Genomic DNA, 21,234 nt, shown 5'->3' with positions numbered 1-21,234 from the left:
TCTGCCATGGACGCTTTAGGCTAGATCAGGGGTCAGCAAACTTTTTCAGCAGGGGGCCGGTCCACTGTCCCTCAGACCTTGTGGGGGGCCGGACTATATTTTGAAAAAAAATAATGAACGAATTCCTATGCCCCACAAATAACCCAGAGATGCATTTTAAATAAAAAGACACATTCTACTCATGTAAAAACATGCTGATTCCCGGACCATCCACGGGCCAGATTGAGAAGGCGATTGGGCCACATCTGGCCCCCGGGCCTTCGTTTGGGGACCCCTGGGCTAGAGTCCCTTCCAACTCTACAGTTCTATGATTCTAAGGTAGATTAGCTGAGAAGCCATCTATTTACAACAGTAGCATAGATTTGCAACATTGGGAGCAATGGATTGTCTCTGACTAAATCATATGAGCAGACCCATTGAAATCAGTGGGCTTAACTTAGTTACTAACATGAGAACATAAAAAGAGCCTGCTGGATCACCATCTAGCCCAGCATCTTTTTCACAGTGGCCAACTGGATGTCTGTGGGAGACCCGCAAGCAGAATTCAAGCACAAGAGCACTCCTCCCTCCTGGTATTCAGAAGCATTAGTGCTTATTCCTCCATGAATTTGTCTAATCCTCTTTTTAAGCCATCCAAGTTGGTGGCTATCACAGCAAGTTCCATAGTTTACTGTAACTATACACTGTGAGAAGACATACTTTCATTTATCCGTTTTATTGGACTATTACTAAAGTAGTCCATTGATTTCAGTGGTTCTACACTGAGCATTACTTAATCAGATACAATTCAATATCTACAAAAGGGGAATTCTGTGAAGTAGTGGAAAAATTGGCCAGCTCATTTCAGGTTGACACTTTTATGCACCAAAACCCACCCATTTGATTGAGTTGCACTTGATGTTCAGGAGGGCAGGTGCACCCTTTATTTTAAAATCTAGTAAGGTAAAGGTATTATGACATTGTCACATTTATTGAATTCCCTGATTTCTATTTTCAGGAAGTACAGTCAGATGTGTCCCCTTCTGATAATAAAAGGCATCAAAGCCTGATGGTAGAATGGTATTCTTAGGCGCTGAAATAAACAACTCAGTCCTAGACGCAAGCCTAGTGATGATTAATATAACAACTGCAAAATTATCTGTTGGTCCTCCATGGCTCTTGCTTATGCCATTTCCCCAGTAATTCAAATTGCTAAAGATGTGCTCAAAGTGAGTTTTATTTACTTGTATACTATGGTCCTGTCAAGTCCTGGGATTCTGTGGGGTTTGAAAAGGCTAACCAAAATAATTTTGCCATTGATGTTTCTTCCTCCAAGAAATTGCCAAAGTCACTTCCAAGAGCATGGGCACTGACTAGCTTGCAACAAGCTTAGTTCTGGTATACTGAACATACTGACAGACATATGATATAAAAGGATTGGAAAACAAAAGGGTCCTCCCAGACAGCCAAACCTGGATGGTGGAAAATACTGGTTTTCAGAGTAGTGGATTGTAACAAATGTTTGAAATATATGCTTTCAAAATAGGTTAACTAAACAGTACTGATCACCTCCATCTACCTTCTCATACACCAGACACTTCTGCTCTATTTCTTTATTCAAACCCAGCCACCGTGTTGGTGATACCACTTGTGCTGTTCCAGGAAGAACTGATAAATGAAAATAAATGACTTGGACATAAATGTGTTGGTTAGTTTTATAATGTGGCAGGCGATGGAAAGTTTGTAGTGTATTAGATATATTTATATCAAAACTCGGAAGATTAGGGTAACAAAAGCATCATCCTACATATTGGTGAAAATCCCAAGTAACCAGGCACACTCAGCACTAGTTCAGAAATGGCAAGAAGAATGAGCTATGGCACAGAATTTGAGCATTGGGGGAAACAAAAGATTAAATGCAGTGATCAGCAAAGCCTGGACTACGTAGCATTCTTTAGTTTCTGTTTTGGCTTAAATTTAAGAACCAAATACATTACAATGAACAAGGGTGAAAAGCATGGATGCGGTGATACAGACTGCTAAACCACATTGACTGAGCAAAGTAGCAAACAAGGAAGGCCCTGTTAGACTTGAGATCACTACAAGTGAAATAAGGTATGTGTTTTGACATGCAAGACCAATTCAGTGTTTACATGACTGAAACTGCTTCTGTGTTTCCTGATGAACATAATGTTTAAAGGAGAGTTACACAGGGACATGTTCCAGGAAGCTGCAATTGGCCATAGATTCAAGATGTGACAGATTGGAGTGACCACAGACACAATCTCAATTTGGGAACCAGTAAGATTTTTCTGAACCAGATGAGAAGCTTGTTTCTTGGACTATGGAACAATCTCAGTGCCAGTAGTGGTTAAGCACTAAGGTAAGCCTGAAGGCATTTCATTCTTGAGACAATATTGTATCTATTTGTTAACAGTACATGCTGCAAGCAGACAAAAAGGCTGCAACTTGGGAGTGAAAGCACACCTGGCATCTTCGCAACAACCAACAGTGTGTTTAGTGGTGGGATCTCATACACTTTAAGCAGGCTCATTGTGGGAAGGGGATTTAAAGGTAAAGGGTAAAGGGACCCCTGACCATTAGGTCCAGTTGTGACCGACTCTGAGGTTGCGCGCTCATCTCGCATTATTGGCCGAGGGAGCCGGCGTACAGCTTCCAGGTCATGTGGCCAGCATGACTAAGCCGCTTCTGGCAAACCAGAGCAGCACATGGAAACGCCGTTTACCTTCCCGCTATAGCGGTTCCTATTTATCTACTTGCATTTTGATGTGCTTTCGAACTGCTAGGTTGGCAGGAGCTGGGACCGAGCAATGGGAGCTCACCCCGTCACAGGGATTCGAACCGCCGACCTTCTGATCAGCAAGCCCTAGGCTCAGTGGTTTAACCACAGCGCCACCTGGGTCCCGGGAAGGGGATTTACTGTATAGCAATAATCAAGACTAAATTTGAAAATAAAGCAAGTTGAAACCTGGATTTTTCCTTTGCACAAAAATTAAATCAGATTTAGGAAGGTGAAATCTAGCAATACTGTTCATTAGCATGTGCATAATTGCACTCCTGTTCTAGATATTTGCATAGCCATCAGGAAACAATTGATTTGTAGTACACACTATTCCCTAGGGTTTAGCAGTTTTGAGACTTCATCTGCAGAGTGGTGGTTATCAAAGCAGGTCCTAAACATTCCTCTTCCTGAGCAAAGGACTGCTCCCCCCCATTCCATGTACAGAAGTGGAACTTGAATCTTCAGCCCTGGTGATGGGATAGCATCCTTCAATGCAGCTGAGTGGAGCTTTGAGAGTCCTGTTAGCTTAGGGCGGTGCACACAAAAAAAGATTTGTGGCACGCAACTTCGTTCTCCAATAGGCTAGTGGACCTCTGGAGGAATGGCTATGGGGCTGCCATGGCAGCTTTGTGTGGCAATTGGCTCACCTAAGCCGCCTGATGGTGGGGATGGAAACAGTTGTTACGCTTTCATTAGCTTCAATAGGTACTTGATGTCATCCCTCTCAGGGGCGCCCCAGTCCTGTGAGGGGAAGATGCACGGCTTTGCCGGCAGCCTCCCCTTTCCCTGCACTCCGGCCAACATGCCACGCTGGACCCTCTAGCAGCCGCGACACGGCGCCCAGCCCGGTCCCCCGCGAGCTGGTGGTGACACTGGAGCTGCGCCCTTCCGTGCCCGCCCGCTGCTGCTGCCGACACCGCTGCCCGAGAGGCCGTTGGGTGTAAGCTGCACCCAGGCGAAGAGCCGCCCGCACGGCTGTGACAATGGGGCCCTGGTGCCAACTCCCTCCCCACAGTTCTACTTTCGGCCTCGGAGAAGGAAGACGGTCCATTTCTGCTCTCCTCCCGCCACTCTGTAGCTCTTCCCCATTGTAAATGCTGCCATGGCCAAGCAAGAATACAAAAGCCCGCCATGCAAAGGTAACTCTTCCTCCGCTTTCGTTTCCCGCTCCTCCATCTCCTCCACCCCCCACCCCATAGCTGCCAAGTTATCCCTTTTTTTAAGGGATTTCCCATTATGCTGAATAGGCTTCCTCGCGAGAAAAGGGAAAACTTGGCAGCTATGCCCCCCCCCCCCAATCCATTCAAGCAGCCGCTGAGAGAGAGAGAGAGAGAGAGAGAGAGAGAGAGAGAGAGAGAGAGAGAGAGAGAGAGAGGCGCAGGAAGGCAGGAAGCGAGCAGCACAGAAAGAGCTTCGGCTGCGATCCTCTGAGCCCCGGTGCCAGCAGCCCAGAGGCTCCTGCGGAAAGTGACCCGGCGGTTTTCCGGCTAGGAAGGGGGGGGGCGCTGGATAGGCTTAAGACGGCCCTGCTTGATGAAATATTAGGTGATTATAGTTTTTGTCTTGTGTGCTGTCTCCCATAAAAGCAGCTAGAAGTGCAACTAAAACCACATGCCCACGCTGACGTATGTTTAATACGTATAAGACACTGTCTCTGTGCATACAGCGGACCCAACAGCACCTCGGGGATTCTGCCGCCGACCGATTAGAGCGCGCTGCCGCTTCCCATCAGCCCCCGCGATCCAAAAGCGTCTCTCCTAGGGTTGGGCTCCGCGCCGCGGCAAACCACACCTTTTCCTGAAACGGCGCCTTAGCGCTGCGGGATTGGCTGCAGAGCGAAGCAACGCCTCTTCCCGCTCATCCAATCGAAAGAGGGAGTGCCAAGGTTTGATTGTGCTGAGTTCTTGCTCGCGCTCGGCGTCTTTCCGCGCATCTCTCGTTTCGGCGCCCGCGTGCGCGTGTGTGTCAGAGATAGAAGTCTCGCGGTGGAGGGTGAGTTTCCCCTCCAGCAGCTGCGTGTTTCGTTCAGCGTCCTGCTTTAGCCGACGGTTTGGGAAAGTCGTATGAAAGCAACCCCTCAACGGCTGAAGAGGACCGTTGGGGCGTGGTTGGCTCTCCTCGCGTGTTGTGGGCTAGCTCCCTCCCCGGCCGATAGGAAGCGGGCCTGTCGAGAGGCAAACGAGGGGATGCAAAAAAATAAATAAGCAACCCGCCACCAACAGCCCCCTCACCGAAGGGTAAAACTGCCCTTCCTGACCCCTCAGCTGCTGCAGTGAACGAGCAAGGAAAAGGGGCTCCTCCGCTTGAGACCTCTCGCCCGCTCTCCCTTCTTCCTGCCACATTGGTGAGGTATCTGCAAAAGCTGCAGAAGGTTTATTTGTCCTGGTAACAACTTCTCATTCAGCTAATACTTTTTTGTTTTCAACGTTTTTATTTCACGGTTTAATCATATTTGGGTCTTTGTTTACAAAAAGTCATTTCCTTCCGTCTCTAAACGCACGACCGTCCCTTTCCCTTTCTTCCGTAGAAACGTGACCCTCCAAATGGTGCAGCGATAAAACTGCTCGCACATTTGCCAAAACTGAACAGGGTCCAGGTTGGTTTCAGATTGGATCGGGGAGTGCGGGTTGAGGTTGCTGCGTTGCAGAGGGTTGGACTAGATGACGCTGGGAAACTCGGAAAATTAGAATGCCGTTGAAAAGTGCATTTATTTCAGTAATGCAACTTATTTTTTATTTTCATTTTAATTTTTACAAATGCTTTCTTTAGGAAATTCCACAGTAATAAAGCAAATAGTTACAATAATACAAAAATAAACATCGCTATTACATTTCATGTAATTACATTCTATTTATAATTGACCCGCCTAATGACAAATAATTACAATTACAACAAATAAAGACTTGACATATCTTGCTTTGCATGTCATGCATCTATCACCTTTTAAATTGTGTTACTGAAATAAATGCACTTTTCGACGATATTCTAATTTTCCGAGTTTCACCTGTACAATTCTTAGTTTGAGGTGTTGGTGAAATGGTGGTTGTGTTAAACATCAGCTGCCTCTTGAGTTAAGGCGGGGGGGAGTTTGAGAAATTGTGGTTCATTTTCTTGGCTGTAAAAGTGTGGCAATGTTTTTTAGTTGTGTGTGAGAGGTGTGTCACTTTTGAATATTAATATTGCTTCTGGAAACACATACTAAGGATCAAGCTTCAGTTTGGGGGAAGTACTCTACAATTCAATGATTTAATTATTATTTATAATAATTATTTATAATCTTCCTTATTACTCTTTTAACTAATTGTGCTTTTACATTGCATTTATAAATATTTCATGTGGAGGTAAAAGTAAACTGAGTTTGTAGTTTTACCCTAATTATGAAATAAACTCTTCTCTTTGCAGCTGTAGCAAATATTTGCTGAGCCCCTCTGGCATGTGCAACAGTAATTTTTAACTGGCACTTGAGTTAATTCAAGTGCTTTGTACTATGTCTCTTGTACTGAATCTCTTAAGACAACTGCTGGAATATTATGGCGTGCCACCAGAACTGGTAAGCAAACATTATAGACAAGTTCAGGAGTGGGGCTGTTTCATGGAAGTTTTGTATTAAAACAGAGTTAGAGCTATACAATTTTCACCATGTTCCATTAGATGCTAGATGTCTTGTTGATTGCCTCATACTTGATAGTAGTATCTTCCATGAAAACAATTGCTCTCGTGCTAGGTAGTATTTGATAATGAAAGCAGAAGTGAGTGCTTTCTCCTCAGCACCATAAGAGCCTGAGTAAGCACATTTCATTTAAACATAGGTTAAATGCTCCCCTACACCATAATAACCTAACATTTGAATTCTGTCATTTTTATAGTTATATCTGCCTTGATGTTATTGAAAGTGGCAATTACAGAAATAATAATGTCTGGTTCATTAGTAATTTTGTTTTAGCAAAAGGTGGGTTACTCCTGTCTTTTTATTACTTGCTGGAAGCTGCTGTTATGGTAGTTTCATCTTGGAAAGAAATTGGAATGTTGGACTCACCATGAAGTGTTCTGGTGAGTGTGGAGGAGTGGAGCAGGAAGATGGCTGAATGATCGAGAGAGAAACTTGTATGTTCTTCCTGGAGAGGAGGAGTCTTGCAGTTTCAGACTTTATTTCAGTACTGAAAGTTCTTAGAACTGCATTTATCACCAGTAACATAAAGAAGAACATCATAAGGGACAGTAATTAAGGAGTCCAACAATATCCTTAAAAAAAAAGTGTATCTGAAGAAGTGTGCATGCACACGAAAGCTCATACCAAAATATAAACTTAGTTGGTCTTTAAGGTGCTACTGAAGGAATTTTTTTATTTTGCTTAAAAAAAAAGACTATAATAAATAGCATGGAAGAGAGGCATAAACCACCCTCTATATGATTGATCTATATAATGTGAGTTTGCCTCTCTGTTCCACTCCCTGCTGACCTGAAGAACAAAGTGAGTCCAACTTTCTGTTCTCAATCAGGAGGGTAGTGCACCAAATAGCAGAGGGGTATTCAGAAGAATAGAGCCTCTGATTGTGAAGGCAGAGCACAGCCACCATGACTAGAGCTGCCATGCTTTTCTCTAGAAGGTAGAGCCAAAAAGCTGGAACGTTCCTTCTTCCCAGGGATGACATGAAGTTTTCCCCTCCTGATCCATCCTTCTTTCTGAGGAAGAGTTAACTCTTTTCTGTTTGCTTCCCTACCCTGCTGACTGAGAATCTAGAATGTTTGGGTTGATTATACCGTAGATTCTTGGATTTGCATAGATTGCCTTTTTCTTTTTACAGCTTATACAGAGGTGTGAAGTTTGTCTTAATGCCTTTGTTCATATGATTGCATCCCATCTTCCTTCAAACACCTCTTCAGGAGCACACTTCCAACAGTTATGTGCCATCTCAAGAAGCTATGCAGTAAGATCATTTTTCTTTTTGTCTTAATTGTGCTTATGAAGTGTGTAAGTTTTGGCTTCTTCCCCAGCAGCAATTTTACTGCATGGCTAGCTTCACATTTCTGCGCTATCATAAACATTCTCCAGTGTCCTTTTCCTTGACTTTTTCCTTTCTTTTCTATCTTGGGAGTCTTCCATGATGATTAATGATATTTCTATGCCACCCTGTAACCAATGTTTCAAATAAATGTTTCAAATAAAGTATAAGCAATGAAAATAAGTTGCAGTATATGCAACACAGGACAGATTATGTAATAAAATTTAGCAAATGCATGCTTTTTCACAAGCAGTTATCTCTTTGTGACTTCTACAGTTCTACACTTTTAATAACTTCATGTGCTATTTATTTTTGTTAATGAAATTTCTAGACTGTCCTTCATCACACACAGTTAAACACAGGGTGGTTTCCCACAATGTGACACAGCCTCATATAACATAAAACAGTAATAAACTTAAATTGCTACTAAAAACAATCGTCAGTTAAACATGTTGGTGCAGAGTAAAACCAAAGGCCCAGGAAAACAAGTGTATTTTAATTTGTTTGTTGACTCCCAGCAAGGATGTTGCCATTTGTGCCTTCAGGAGAAGAGAATTCTACACTCATGGTGCTACGCCGCAACAGACAAGTTCCTATCCCACATCACTGTAGCTGGTTGGTATGGGAGGAAGTGTAACAGGGTTGCAGGTCATTTGAAGCTTTAAAAGTCAACACTAGCACCTTAACTGTGCCTGCTAACATATAGACAGCCAATACTGATAATGCAGAATAGGTGTTAAGACAGTGCAGATGCACCTATCAATACTCCAGTGGCAGAATTTGCCACTAGCTGGTTAAAAGACATCTCTGGATGTCCTTAAGGGATCCCCAATTTAGAGTGCATTTCAATAGTCTAGGTGTTACTTACCTGGGAACCCCCCTTGAACTTGGTACAACCTCCCTTTGAGTAGACATGCACAGGATTGCACTGTCAGTGTGCTTTATTGAATCTCTCCACCCCCAACCCCATTATTTCACATCAAGTACTTTTTGACTACTGAAAGAATAATAATAATAATAATAATAATAATAATAATAATAATAATAATAATAATAAAAATTATTTATATCCCGCCCTCCCCAGCCAGAACCGGGCTTAGGGTGGCTAACATCAAAATATACAAAATATATAATATATTAAGACATATAATTCAGCAGTCAACTGAAATGCAGCTTAAAATCAGCTTAAAATCAAAATAAGATCAGGTGGCTACCCGCAAATTGTAACTATATCTTTAGGGGTTGGGAACTTTAAGTACTCACCAGGCCCAGCTATTTGTATGAGCCCGTGAGAAGAGTTAGAAAGGCCACCTATACCGTGTTTTCCCGAAAATAAGACACTGCCTTATATTTATTTTTCCTCAAGAAAACACACTATGGCTTATTTTCAGGGTCTGGCTTATATTGCACAAATGCTTAGAAATCCTGCTACGGCTTATTTTATGGGTATGTCTTGCAGGCCCTGCGGAAAGATGTCAAGTCCCGCAGGGCCCTGGTCTCTTGCAAAGAGTATTCTACCAGGCTGAGCCAGGGTCGAAAACGCCCTGGCTCTGGTTGAGGCCAGTCTAACCTCCTTGAGGCCCGGGACCTCAAAGATGTTATTGTTTGAGGACTGTAAGGTCCTCCGTGGGGTATACCAGGAGAGGCGGTCCTGTAGGTACGAGGGTCCCAGGTCTTATCGGGCTTTAAAGGTTAGAACTAGCACCTTAAACCTAGAAGAAGAAGAAGAGTTTGGATTTGATATCCCGCTTTATCACTACCCGAAGGAGTCTCAAAGCGGCTAACAATCTCCTTTCCCCTCCTCCCCCACAACAGGTTAATGTGAGGTGGGTGGGGCTGAGAGACTTCAGAGAAGTGTGACTAGCCCAAGGTCATCCAGCAGCTGCATGTGGAGGAGCAGATTACGAGTCTACCGCTCTTAACCACTACACCACACTGAACCTAACCCTGTACTCCACTGGGAACCAGTGCAGCTGATATAGCACTGGTTGGATGTGGTCCCACGGCGAAGAACCCGTCAGTCTCGCCACGGCATTCTGCACCTGCTGGAGTTTCTGGGTCAGCTTCATGGGCAGCCCCGTGTGGAACGAAATACAGTAATCAAGCCTGGAGGTGACCATTGCATGGATCACATTGGCTAGATCAGGGCAAGAAAGATAAGGAACCAACTGCTTAACACGGCGCAGATGGAAAAATGCCGCCTTTGCTGTAGCTGTAACCTGCGCCTCCATAGAGAGGGAGGCGTCGAGTGTTACACCCAGACTCTTGACAGAAGCTGCTGGCACTAATTGCGCCCCTGCAAGGGATGGGAGTTTACCCCCCAACCCCATGTCATCTCGACCCTACCAGAGGACCTCTGTCTTTAAAGAACTTAGCTTCAACAGGCTCCCATGCAACCATCCAGCATGGCTTTTTGAGAGATACAACACATAAATTAATGTAGCAGGTAAAATAAACATGCTGAATCAGATGTCAATCAATTTATGGAAACAGTTTCCAACTGAAGCATTCCTGTGGAAACCTCCTCCCCTTTTATATACTAAAAGTATGATTAAAAATTGGTGATTAAAATTAAGGTGTTTACCTTGAAATCCTGCACAGTAACATTCACCTTTATTTGCCCAAGCAGTAAGTGTTTGCGTCTGTTACTAACTTGAAAACCAGCCTACACTTTTTAAATTCCTGCAAAATGCATCTAAAGGTTTCAGTAATGTGCACATACATTTTATTGGCTAAAAGATAGATGACAAAGCAACCAAAGTTATTTAATTGGTTGACAGCTGTTTTTAAAATATTCTCATTTAACTTGAAGAGGATTGCTTGATTCTTAGGTGTCCTGGGCATGGGAAAGAAAAAAGTATGGATCTACCCGAAGTTTCGTTCGCAGACTGGGGAAGCATATTCCGTTAACTCCTTGTCCAAGGCCTCAGTTTCAGGTATAGGGGTTATTGCAAAGTGTAAGATTAATACAATTTTAATACCTTATTTAAAATCATGTTCTGTGTGGCATATAATTAGGGAACAAACAGCAGGCATCCCTAAATGAATTCTACTGGAATTGTGCCATTTAGGATTTGGAAATTGGTAATAGAAATGTATTTTGTGTTACGGTAGAAATGATTATTATCCAGCACTGAGAATTAAGGGGGGAAATGGATAAAGGGAAGGGAAAATCTGAAATATATCTATGCTATGAATATGAAAAAGAAGTATTTGAGAGCCCAAAGCCAAATGATTTTGGAGACAATCTATGCTGTAGTACTTTGGTGGGGGGGGGGAGTACTGAATACTAGCTGCTAGCCATTGTAATACAACTAAAAGATGGTGCTGTAACTGTGCTCCTGAAAAACGAATTGAGAGAATTGTGCTCTCTCCCACCTACCGTAAGTGGGGCATTCAGAAGAGTTATGGTGGTAGTGCCTCCAAACCTCTTGAAACAATATGTATAACCTTGCTGTTGACAGTTCTAGTTTACCTCATCTTAAATGGATGATTAGAATTTTCAAAGATAAAGACAAGGAGTAAGTAAAAAAGTGGTTGGAAGTATGGCATTGCTACCAAAGAGGACAAAAAAGAGTTGTCATGTTGGAGGCTGCTTCTTGCCATTTGTGTACAGTGGCTTGCCATGCAGAACAGATGATGCTCACCATGTCTCACTTCTCTTTGCCCTTGAGGTTTGATCCATGCGGTGAGCCTCTGCCCATCACATATTGACACACAGAGGCAGACAACCCACAGTGGCATAATTGGTGGCTGGTTTGTCTGTTCTTGCTCTCAAAAGGTTATTCTGCTTGGCAAATAGGATATCGGAGAGGACAACAACATGGTGCTCTTGCACCACTTACTAAACAGAGAAATAATTCATTAAAATACTAGAACTAATGGATGCTTGATATTTTTATTTTAAAAAATACTGATATACATTTATAGACTCTTAATAATATTTCTTCCCTGCTGTCTTAGGTAATCCAGAGTTTGAATTCTTTGACACCTGAGCAAAGTATTTCTAGTAGCTCTGTTACACCATCTCTTGCTGATGTCTTGTGGATGGCAGAAAATGAAAGAGAACCATATGCTAGATTTAGGTAAGTAAAACTGACATGTCTTTAGAAAAACTGTATGTTTTATAATGGAATTGTCTCTGTTTCTTAGCTACTGCTTTTTTTTACTTGAGGGACAAAACAATCAGCATTTGATTTTTTATATAAAAAAAAATCATCCAAACTTTTGCAGTCTCATTTGTATTTCTCAGTAATGGGTTGTATCCTGAGAATGGAGAGTGAGGGAAGATGGGGGTGATGGCTTTCTCATTTCCTTTCCTTCTGCCCACCCACCGAGAAATGCCTCTCTTGAATGTCAGGAGACACCCCCCCTCCCCAGAACAGTGGCATGGGGGATTTTATTGAGAGAAGAAGATTGCCCAATATGTAATAGAAGCACTTTGTACAAGTAGACTTCTGATTGTGCATAGGAATATAAGATGAACCTGCTGAATCAGGCCAGTGGCCCACCTAGTCCAGCATCCGGTTCTCTCAGTGGCCAACCAGATGCTTATGGAAAGTGAACAAGCAGGATGCACCTGAGAAAAATGCCCATAAAACACAGAGATACTCCTAAGTAGACATATATAGAATTGTGCTGCAGAGCACCTAATGTTGAGTTCTATGTCATGGTCAGATGGATATGTTTGTATATCTCTTTATAGTAATAATGTTGGCTTTTTAAGTGTTTCCTCTGTTCACTTATAAATCTATACATTGGTATTTTCTAGATTTGATGAATGGAGAGGAGTTGTGCCGGTTGCTACAAAAGGAAGTATGCAAAAATTAACTGTTGTGAATGAAGATGCGTTCAAAAAAATTTCTGCTCTTGAGAATGAATTGGCTAATCTTCGTGCACAGATTGCAGCAATTGTGGCAGTGCCTAGATCAGGAGATGATCAACCATGTAAGCCTGATACATGTGTCCATGCATGGCTCCTGCTCTTCATAATGTCCAGTCACACTGCCATCTCATAGCAACATTTATATAGAACACTGTCTTGATAGTTCATTATCCTGCACACAGTGTACATATGTTTAAAAGTTAGATATGTACTGTAGGCAAGAGAAAATGAAATAACATAGATTAGAAATAGAAGTCTAGTCAACACACTAGATAGGAGAATTATTGGGAATTTTGCCTGAATCCAAAGAACTCACAATTATTTCTATATATTCCTAGGAGGGAACAGCACTCTTCCCCGCCCCGCCCCCCCCTGCAATGTTGCCTGGTAAACTTCTTTTCAGATTGAGGGAAAAATCAAAAGCAGATGGTGAAATTGTATAGAGGTTTACTGTTCAAACAAAAAAGGGGAAGTCCTGGCTGTTGTGCATTGTAAAATATTCATTAATTATGTAAATGAAAGTTGGGGCTCTGTGCATTGCCCATATTTTACCATTGTACCATACCAGCTGAAACTGTTACTATATTCTTCAGGATTCAGCCTTTTAGGATTATAAACACTTTAACAAATAAATTTGTAAACTTTTTCTTTTAGCCCATATAACTATAGTAATGTGCTTGAAAAGGTGTAGTAATCTTAAACTAAAGAAGGACTGTGAGTGACTTTAGTTGTGGGAGATTATCCAATATAGTTTATTTACCATATTTTTATCCAATTCTTTTTCCATGGAATTCATTGCAGTATTTATAATATTCCATTTTACCCTTGCAATATTTCTGAGGAAACCTAGGTTAAGAGAGAGGCACTCAGTAGTTGTCATGGCTGAACAGTGATCTGAATCCAGGTCTCCCTGGTCCAAGTCTGAAATCTGCCAGAACCAGTGTAGTGTAATCAATGATTCGTCTGTTGAATAATCTTTTTAAAAGAACCTTTCAAGGTAGTATGATTTTGTTCCTTGGTGTCTTCTATTGTTTCATGGAAGACAACTCTTGCTAGACTTTGCAGGTAGTGTTAAAAGTGTATCAAAGGACATTCATGTAATTGTCATATCAACATTACAGTTCCCTATTCTAATATCACCTCTTTAACTGTTTAATAGGTTCAGGCATTGTGAATTCCTCAAACAATGCCTTTAATGCTCTCCCACAGCCAGGAGTGACTTCTACACCAGTCCCAAGTTCTCACATTGCTGTTCCTCCACTGCCACCAGCACCACCATGTCCAGCTGTACCTCTATCTAATTTTGATTCCTGTAATTCAACCATTGAGCTTATTAAACAACGTCGGGCTTCAAGTAAGATAAGAAATACTACAGAGAGTACAGGTTGGCAGAAGGAAGAAGCTCTTCCCACTATGATGGATGTTCTGAAGGATATAAATAAGATCAAACTAAGAGCAGTTGAGAGGTACGTTGAGCAGAATATGCATTTGAAGATAAAATAATGAATATAAAATACAGTCAACATCTTCCCTCTTAGAAGTTTTTTAAGAGTGCCTGAAACTGGTGTAATATGTACAGGTGCCTAGCTGCTGTCAGCGCCCACTCCTGCTTGAATGCACTTGGACTGATGAGTGAATACATAAATTGTGCAGAGAACTCACACTGAACTACCAAAATTATTTCCCCTGAAAATCTAAGTTGGTGCTCATAACCTTACTTCCTTTCCCTGTTCTGCTGAGTGGGTGACAGAGGACATGACATTGAAACCTCCCCTGATAGTTCATTATAGCTGCTACAAATCATTTTTGCCACATAATGTATTTATTTTTGTTTAACACATTGTGTATACAACTTAACACTAAATACAGCCACACCTTGGTTCTCGAAAGTAATCCATTCCGGAAGTCTGTTTGACTTCCAAAACATTCGAAAACCAAGGCATTCGATTGGCTCCAGGAGCTTCCTGCACTCAACCAGAAGTTGCATCGGACATTTGGCTTTTGAAAAACATTCAAAAACTGGAACACTCACTTCCGGGTTTTCAGCATTTGGGAGCCAAAATGTTGAAGTACCAAGGCATTCAAGAACCAAATGACTGTACAACCTCAAAGCGGTTTACAAAGATGATAAAAATCACATCAAGATTGCAATAAAAATCAATGTTAAAAACAGTTTTTTTGAAAAGGAAGATCAATAAAATCAAAAGCTGAAAGTATATGTTCTACAATTTGTTGAGTTGGAATAATAGCCATAACAGGTTAGCTTCCTTTTCCCCCTAAGGAGTCTTTTCTTGGATCTGAAAATGAACTGAAATCAAGAATGAGATGCATGATAGCAAATGCATGCATTTGATACCTGAATGCAACAGCACATCACATAAATTTGCATGAGGTTGTGCTGTTGTGAAGGTGCCTATTTATCATGTAGTTCGATACGTCTTGGTGTCAGCTCCCCAGACATAGATGAAGAATTAGTTACCAGTTTTATATGAAAAGTTCAAGTGCCTACTTAATGCTCTCTCACATGTAGCTGAACTCATAGGAAAGGATCTACAGTGGACTCAATGAGTTCTTTAACTCTCTTCCCCACTACTAGGCCTGGTGCACATAGTGTCAAGTGTACAGCAACATACCCAGAATTTACTTTGCATTGATTCTTTCCAAAGTGACTCTGCTTACAGAAAGCACTTTGATCCTGTCTGTCGAACAGGGAGGAAAACAACTTCCACAGATACACCTCTCCTTGTGCCACTTCCCATGCTATTCTGAAGAGTACCGCAATTCTCTGAAGCAGATTTGTGAAGGCTTTGGTGGTTGAAGGGGAGAGAGGGAATACATGAAAGTTTTCTCTTTCCTAGTTGTATTGTCAGAAGCCTCCCTGGAATAAAAAAAAGCCTTCTATCTGTGGAGGGTCACAGGACTGAAGAGGGTGGCAATTACGGTAGTACTGCATGCATTTACTATGTAGGAGAAGCAGCATCTTTGACTGAAGAATGTAAACACTTTGGTTCTCTTTCCAGATCACCAGGAGGTACACCTCTACCCAAAACAAAAAAAAGAATTGCATCACAGTGGGATCCAGCAGCTTTAATAGCAGAAGCTCTTAAAGAGAAATTTGCGTCGCAGAATAATGATGATTCCTTTGATAAAGAGAACAGATCCTATAGTGCTTCTCCATTTTCCAGTCCAGATACCCCAATGGTATGTATCTGGGTTTTTGTTTTTGTTTTTGTTAATGGCTTCTGTCATTTATATATGGCATGAATACTAGTGATATAGAAGGAAGTCTAATAGTGTCCAGTGTTATGATCTCAATTGGGGGGGAATCAAGTACTAAATAGTTTGTCATTTTATTAATTATAGATATTTTTGTACTGCTCTTCATTAAATTGCTATTACACAAGAACATATAAAGTCAGTTAAAATACACTTACAGCTTACATTTTATATTAAAACAGTAACAATCATAATAGGTGAAACTAGTACAGTATAAAAAAGATCAGCAGCATTGAAGAGATCTAAACCAGACTAAGAGATGTAACCAAATTTAAAAGGTAAATGCTGCTACAAAAGCCTTCAGCATGGTTTTAAAGCTAGTGGAGGAAATTTGAGAGTGGACTTCCTGAAGGAGGCTCCCATGACTTGTATTCTTCTCTTGTCTTACAGAGAGGATGCCACACAGTAGCTGTATGGTTGTGATCCTGAGTTTATTTTCTTGTGATACTTTCTCTTTACCCTCATTGAAATCAGGAAATGAGTTAAAAATAAACTGCCATGCAGAAGTTTCACTTATTCAGAAGCTGTTGGGAGATTTATAGATGCATTTTGAATTAAATAAATAACTAAACAACAATAATTGCATTTGTATACTGCCCATATTTACAGAGACAACTACATCCAAAATTAGCAAAACATGTTATAAAAGCATTAGCAAAATATACCAACATAGACACAATGGCTAAGAACAATTAAAAACCCATATAAAATGAATTTGTCATGAAACTCTTTGTCATGATGAGCAGCAGATTTGTTCACATTGGACATAGGAGCAGGTGATGAAATAATTCATTCATTTAAAATGTGTTTTGTTTCAGGTTGGCTGTCGGGTTTTGAAGCCAAGTATGAAGCAGACGCTTATTAGAACTAATGAGCTGATGTAGGTATCAGCTGCAAAACCAGCAATTCATCTTTAGCCATGATGTAGAGCTTCTTGAGAAAAGCTCTGCCATTGGTTTCATAGACCTTGATACTGTGCTATAAAGCAGCAGCTTATAGAGCTAGCTGTTTTTCATTAATCTACTTCAGCAGCCAAGCATCTGGAATTTGTTTGTGTAAAATATTTTATCAGCAGGAGTATGTTTTACTGGTTTTTATAACAACTTTATAGTCTGGGCTGCAGAATTTAAAGCAGACACATAAACATGTCAAAAAAGAAGAAGAGAATAGTACCACAGAAACAAAATATAAATTAATTTGGTTACATGTAGATGATAATATATTTACGAAACGGTATCCTGTTCATTTGTTTTCCTATAATGGGATTAGCTATTGTGTGAAGAGTTGACGCTTGCTGTGGCTTTTGGCCTCTCCTGCACATTCACCCCTGCACATTCCCATTCTCGGCAGCCTCACACCAACACATTGAGGATATCTCTGCAGAGGGAGCATCTCTCCCACCTAACACATGTAACCTTTCCCCATCAACTTGGGATCCTTATCATGGACGGAGCTTGCTTGTGCTTGATGGGCTTTCTCTTTGCAATCTTGCCCCCAGTGCATTTACAACGCGGGAGAGGTTGGGGTTGAAGACACAGAGACAGGACCAGTGGACAGAGCCCCACTTCCTCTTACATGACTGCTAATTGAATAATGGCAACATCACTGAATAGGGCTAATATGTTGATAGTAAGGAATAGCTTCCTCAAAAATATCCCTTTCTCAATTTGATTCAGTGGTGCAGCCTTATAAGATCTCAATAATTGGCACCAGTGGTGTTTGCTTGGTTTTGAGTAAGAGACCATTAACATCCTTGAATACTGTAAAAGTTTGTAAAGAAAACACATGAACTGTGTGCATATTTGAAATGCATGATTCAAATAAATATTGCTGTTGACTATTTGCACCCCAGTAAATTTTGCTTACAAAAGAAATCGTTTATGTCTAAACTGTATGATCATTCTCCATGACTGTAATATTTCAGATTTCGTAGTCTTGTGTATGAAGATTTGTGGAGGAATATAAGCTATATGATATGTCATTCCCCTTGTAACTTACAATATGCTATACAGGGTAGAAGTGCTATCTAAAAAAAGTTTGCATCTCTTCTACCACAACCATTTAAACTCTGGATGCCCCGTCATACATGCAACCTAGATATTGCACAGCACAGAGGGTTTGTGGATTGTACCCATAATGTGTCTTTATCAGGTTCTCCTCATGTATTCAAACCTTCTGGTGTACCCTTGCAGACTTTTGAGTGTTGCTTTTTATTTATTGTATTTTTATATATTTTTTAATTTACTTATTTATATTTTTATTTACTTATTTATATTTTTGTTTAGTATCCCAGTTATAGTGCATTGCTCCTTATAATTCTTGCATATGGTTTTTTGTGTGGATGGCAAGCAGAGGAAATTTGTCTCAATATATTGGTTTCCTTCCCTGAGATAAAAGTGCTTCCTTCTGATGATTTGTTGCTTAATATTTTGTTTTCTGTTCCATCATTGCATGGTTCTTACTCAAGGAAGAGATAACTTTTAGTTCTATATTGATATTTGCATAGACAAAGACATTACTTGCCTCAGGCTGTATCATAAATAATGTGACGGCAGTAAATGTATGTAATTTGAATGTTGGCTATGTGTGTCTGTTTAGTTATTGAGTGATGTGCCCCTCTAGAGCCAACAGTACATTGATGCCTGTCTTAGTATGTCACCTCTTAATTGCAAAGACTTAGCAGTGTGTCATATATAGCCCCCCCCCATGTTTGCCATAATTTTCAGTTGCTTGTAACTTTTCCAAACAGACTTCATTTTGTATTTGAAAGTTCAGTTGTAGTTGTATTTTGAACAACATAGGTGAGAGTGAGGTTGGTTTTCATAGAATCGTAGAATTGGAAAGGACCCTGAGGACTATCAAGTCCAGGGTTTCCCAAACTTGGGTTTCCAGCAGTTTTTGGACTACAATTCCCATCATCCTTGACCACTGGTACTGTTAGCTAGGGATGAAGGGAGTTGCAGTCCAAAAACTGATAGAGACCCAAGTTTGGGAAACCATGATCTAGTTCAACCTCCTGCAGTGCAGGAATATGCAGCTGTCCCATATGAGGATTGAATCCTGAGACATTGATGTTATCTGCAACATGCTCTACCCAACTGAGCTATCCAGTGCCTTGTGCTTTTTGACTTTCCATTTTAATTGAAAACATTTGAACATTTTGTGAGAGGTGAACCATAGTCCAATCCCCTGGACTAGGAATGGGCTAGCCTAAATACATTTTGTTTCACTGTCACTGATCCTCAATCATAGGTTCATTCCACCCCTGTTTCTTGCAGACTTAAAAATCAGGATGATGTTGATGCATTTTGCATGCACTCCCCCACAAAACACACAGATTTCAATGCTTTTGAATGCATTTCCTCTTTTAATATGACTTTGTTTACATAAAATACATATCTTGTGGAGAGGTTTTTGGACCAAAACTGTATTGCAAAATCCAGAGGAATGTATGATTGCATTCTGACCCAAAAGGAAGATCGGAAAAATATGGAACAAATTCCTCCATCCTTATTGTGAAAAACGGTATCTCAGTCGCATCCTTTACCGTAGATATTAATGGCCAACCCATGTACTTTAAATGTGATTAAATGGTGATTTTAACCACCAGAGGGCAATCTGATACTATAGCTTTGCAAAAAATAGTTTTGCTTTCATATTGCCTGTCTTCCATAGACAACACCTTTTCTTTCCGGAGGTACAGTTTAACAACCAAATACATTGGTTTTGTTTTTAGTCTGTTGATATTTATGCTGTAAAGTTTCTAGGTCTTCGTAGATACTAAAAGAACTTGAGAGTAGAAGGCTAGTTTCTCAAAAGCTGCAGTTCCCTGGTCATAAACAGGATTCCTGCATATCCAGAGGTAAATTCCCCCCTCTGTGGGCTCCTTACCACATATTTCTCTACTGTGTGCTATGCCACTTGCTCTGTCAGCCAGTACCCCCACTCTGATTTGTATGGCATCCCCATTCTGTTGGTGTCTTTAGAAGATTACAGTTGCACTAGCACTTGGAACTAGACCAGCTAGCTGACCAGCTATTTCTTACTGTATTATTATCTGGACTGTAGTGACTGTGTGCGGTATTTATTGTGTGAGTTCTTTGCTCATTGTGCTTGCTGCTGTCTTCCCCTTCTCCATGTAGCCTGTTAATATTTATCAGTGGAGTGAAGCCTCTACAAGTGCTCAATCCTCATGATGCATGGTGGTTCTGTGTCTTCTGGTGCTTGTGCTTCTCCTGATACTGTATGGGAGCTCTAACTCTTGGCAGTTGTGTTTTGCAGTTATCTCTTACGTTTAATAAGGGCTTCTCTCCAAAACAAAAAATCAATGCATTGCATGGCATAGAGTTAGCATGCAGCCTTAGTAATCACCTCTGTAGCCTGGATTTCTTAAATCTCCTGGATCCTGAGATGCAAATGCAAATGGGACTTGAGCTTCCTTTATCTGGAGCATATTCTAAGACTTGTGTGTATATATATATATATAGCTAGCAGAAGTGCCACCTGGTGATACACTGCTAATCATAAGAATCTTGGTGCACTAACATACCTCCCATAATCCAGTAATCTGCTCTCAAGTTATTTTTAGTATCTTAAATAATACATTTTATCTGATAAAACTTACAACTTTTTTGCTTCATCTAAGGAGTTTTACACCTTTTAAAATACTGATGTTTTTTCCTACTGCATTTCACCATGCAGTAAGCATTATTTCAAGTTAAATAAGTAGAAGGGGGAAACTCAGCTATAGAAAATATGCAAATAGAGACAGCACTTTGGTTGCAGTTTATTATTTTTAATTTGCTTATCTTTGATTTGATAAATGAGCAATGGCTTATATTTCACACCAGGGTTAATACAGGTTGAATAAATTCTCTGTACTTGGTGTTGACTAACTTTTATATTTATGGATATTTGATAAAACACACTGCACATAACTCTGAAACTTGGAAAATTATGGAGTACAGGATGTCCTCAACTGCTGGAAAAGCCCGAAAATGGGATCAAAATTTCTAATGCAGATTGGCATAGGCAGCCTAAGTAACAAATGGCATGGAATTGAACATTGGGCTATAGGAGTCATGTTACCCTTTCCCACCCTTATCAGTTTTTGATTTGGTAATGGATCATTTCTACTAGCAGTCAGAAATACATGGTTTGTTTCCTTGACTCACAGATATAAAAGTTATTAGGATACTTCTGTGACCAAGAAGGGCTTCAAGAGATCCTGATGGAGGAGGGGGGGGAAATCCTGATTAAAGAAAAGTGAGAAAATCTAAAAGTTGAAG

The 21,234-nt window shown here is 40.8% G+C and overlaps 1 protein-coding gene across 3 annotated transcripts; it reads left to right on the top strand.

Moving 5' to 3' along the window:
• The first annotated feature begins 3,519 nt into the window (after positions 1 to 3,519).
• MTFR2 (mitochondrial fission regulator 2) lies at positions 3,520 to 17,802 on the top strand. 3 transcript variants are annotated; one of them, XM_088667275.1, is made up of 9 exons: positions 3,520 to 3,921; positions 6,185 to 6,332; positions 7,588 to 7,710; positions 10,617 to 10,721; positions 11,749 to 11,870; positions 12,557 to 12,732; positions 13,830 to 14,136; positions 15,691 to 15,871; positions 16,765 to 17,802. In XM_088667275.1, the coding sequence occupies exons 2-9, from the start codon at positions 6,270 to 6,272 to the stop codon at positions 16,828 to 16,830; spliced, it is 1,143 nt and encodes a 380-aa protein (XP_088523401.1). In that variant the 5' UTR covers positions 3,520 to 3,921; positions 6,185 to 6,269; the 3' UTR covers positions 16,831 to 17,802. The 3 variants fall into 3 exon arrangements, with proteins under 3 accessions (XP_088523401.1, XP_088523400.1, XP_060128688.1); XM_088667274.1 differs by lacking the exon at positions 3,520 to 3,921 and adding an exon at positions 4,155 to 5,126; XM_060272705.2 differs by lacking the exon at positions 3,520 to 3,921 and adding an exon at positions 4,516 to 4,774.
• The last annotated feature ends 3,432 nt before the right edge of the window (positions 17,803 to 21,234 follow it).

Source organism: Zootoca vivipara, chromosome 3 (genome assembly GCF_965207765.1).
Source record: "Zootoca vivipara chromosome 3, rZooViv2.hap1.1, whole genome shotgun sequence".
NCBI lineage: Eukaryota > Metazoa > Chordata > Lepidosauria > Squamata > Lacertidae > Zootoca > Zootoca vivipara.
The sequence above is the reverse complement of the archived record's forward strand: the minus strand, read 5'-3'. Positions and strand labels throughout refer to the sequence as shown.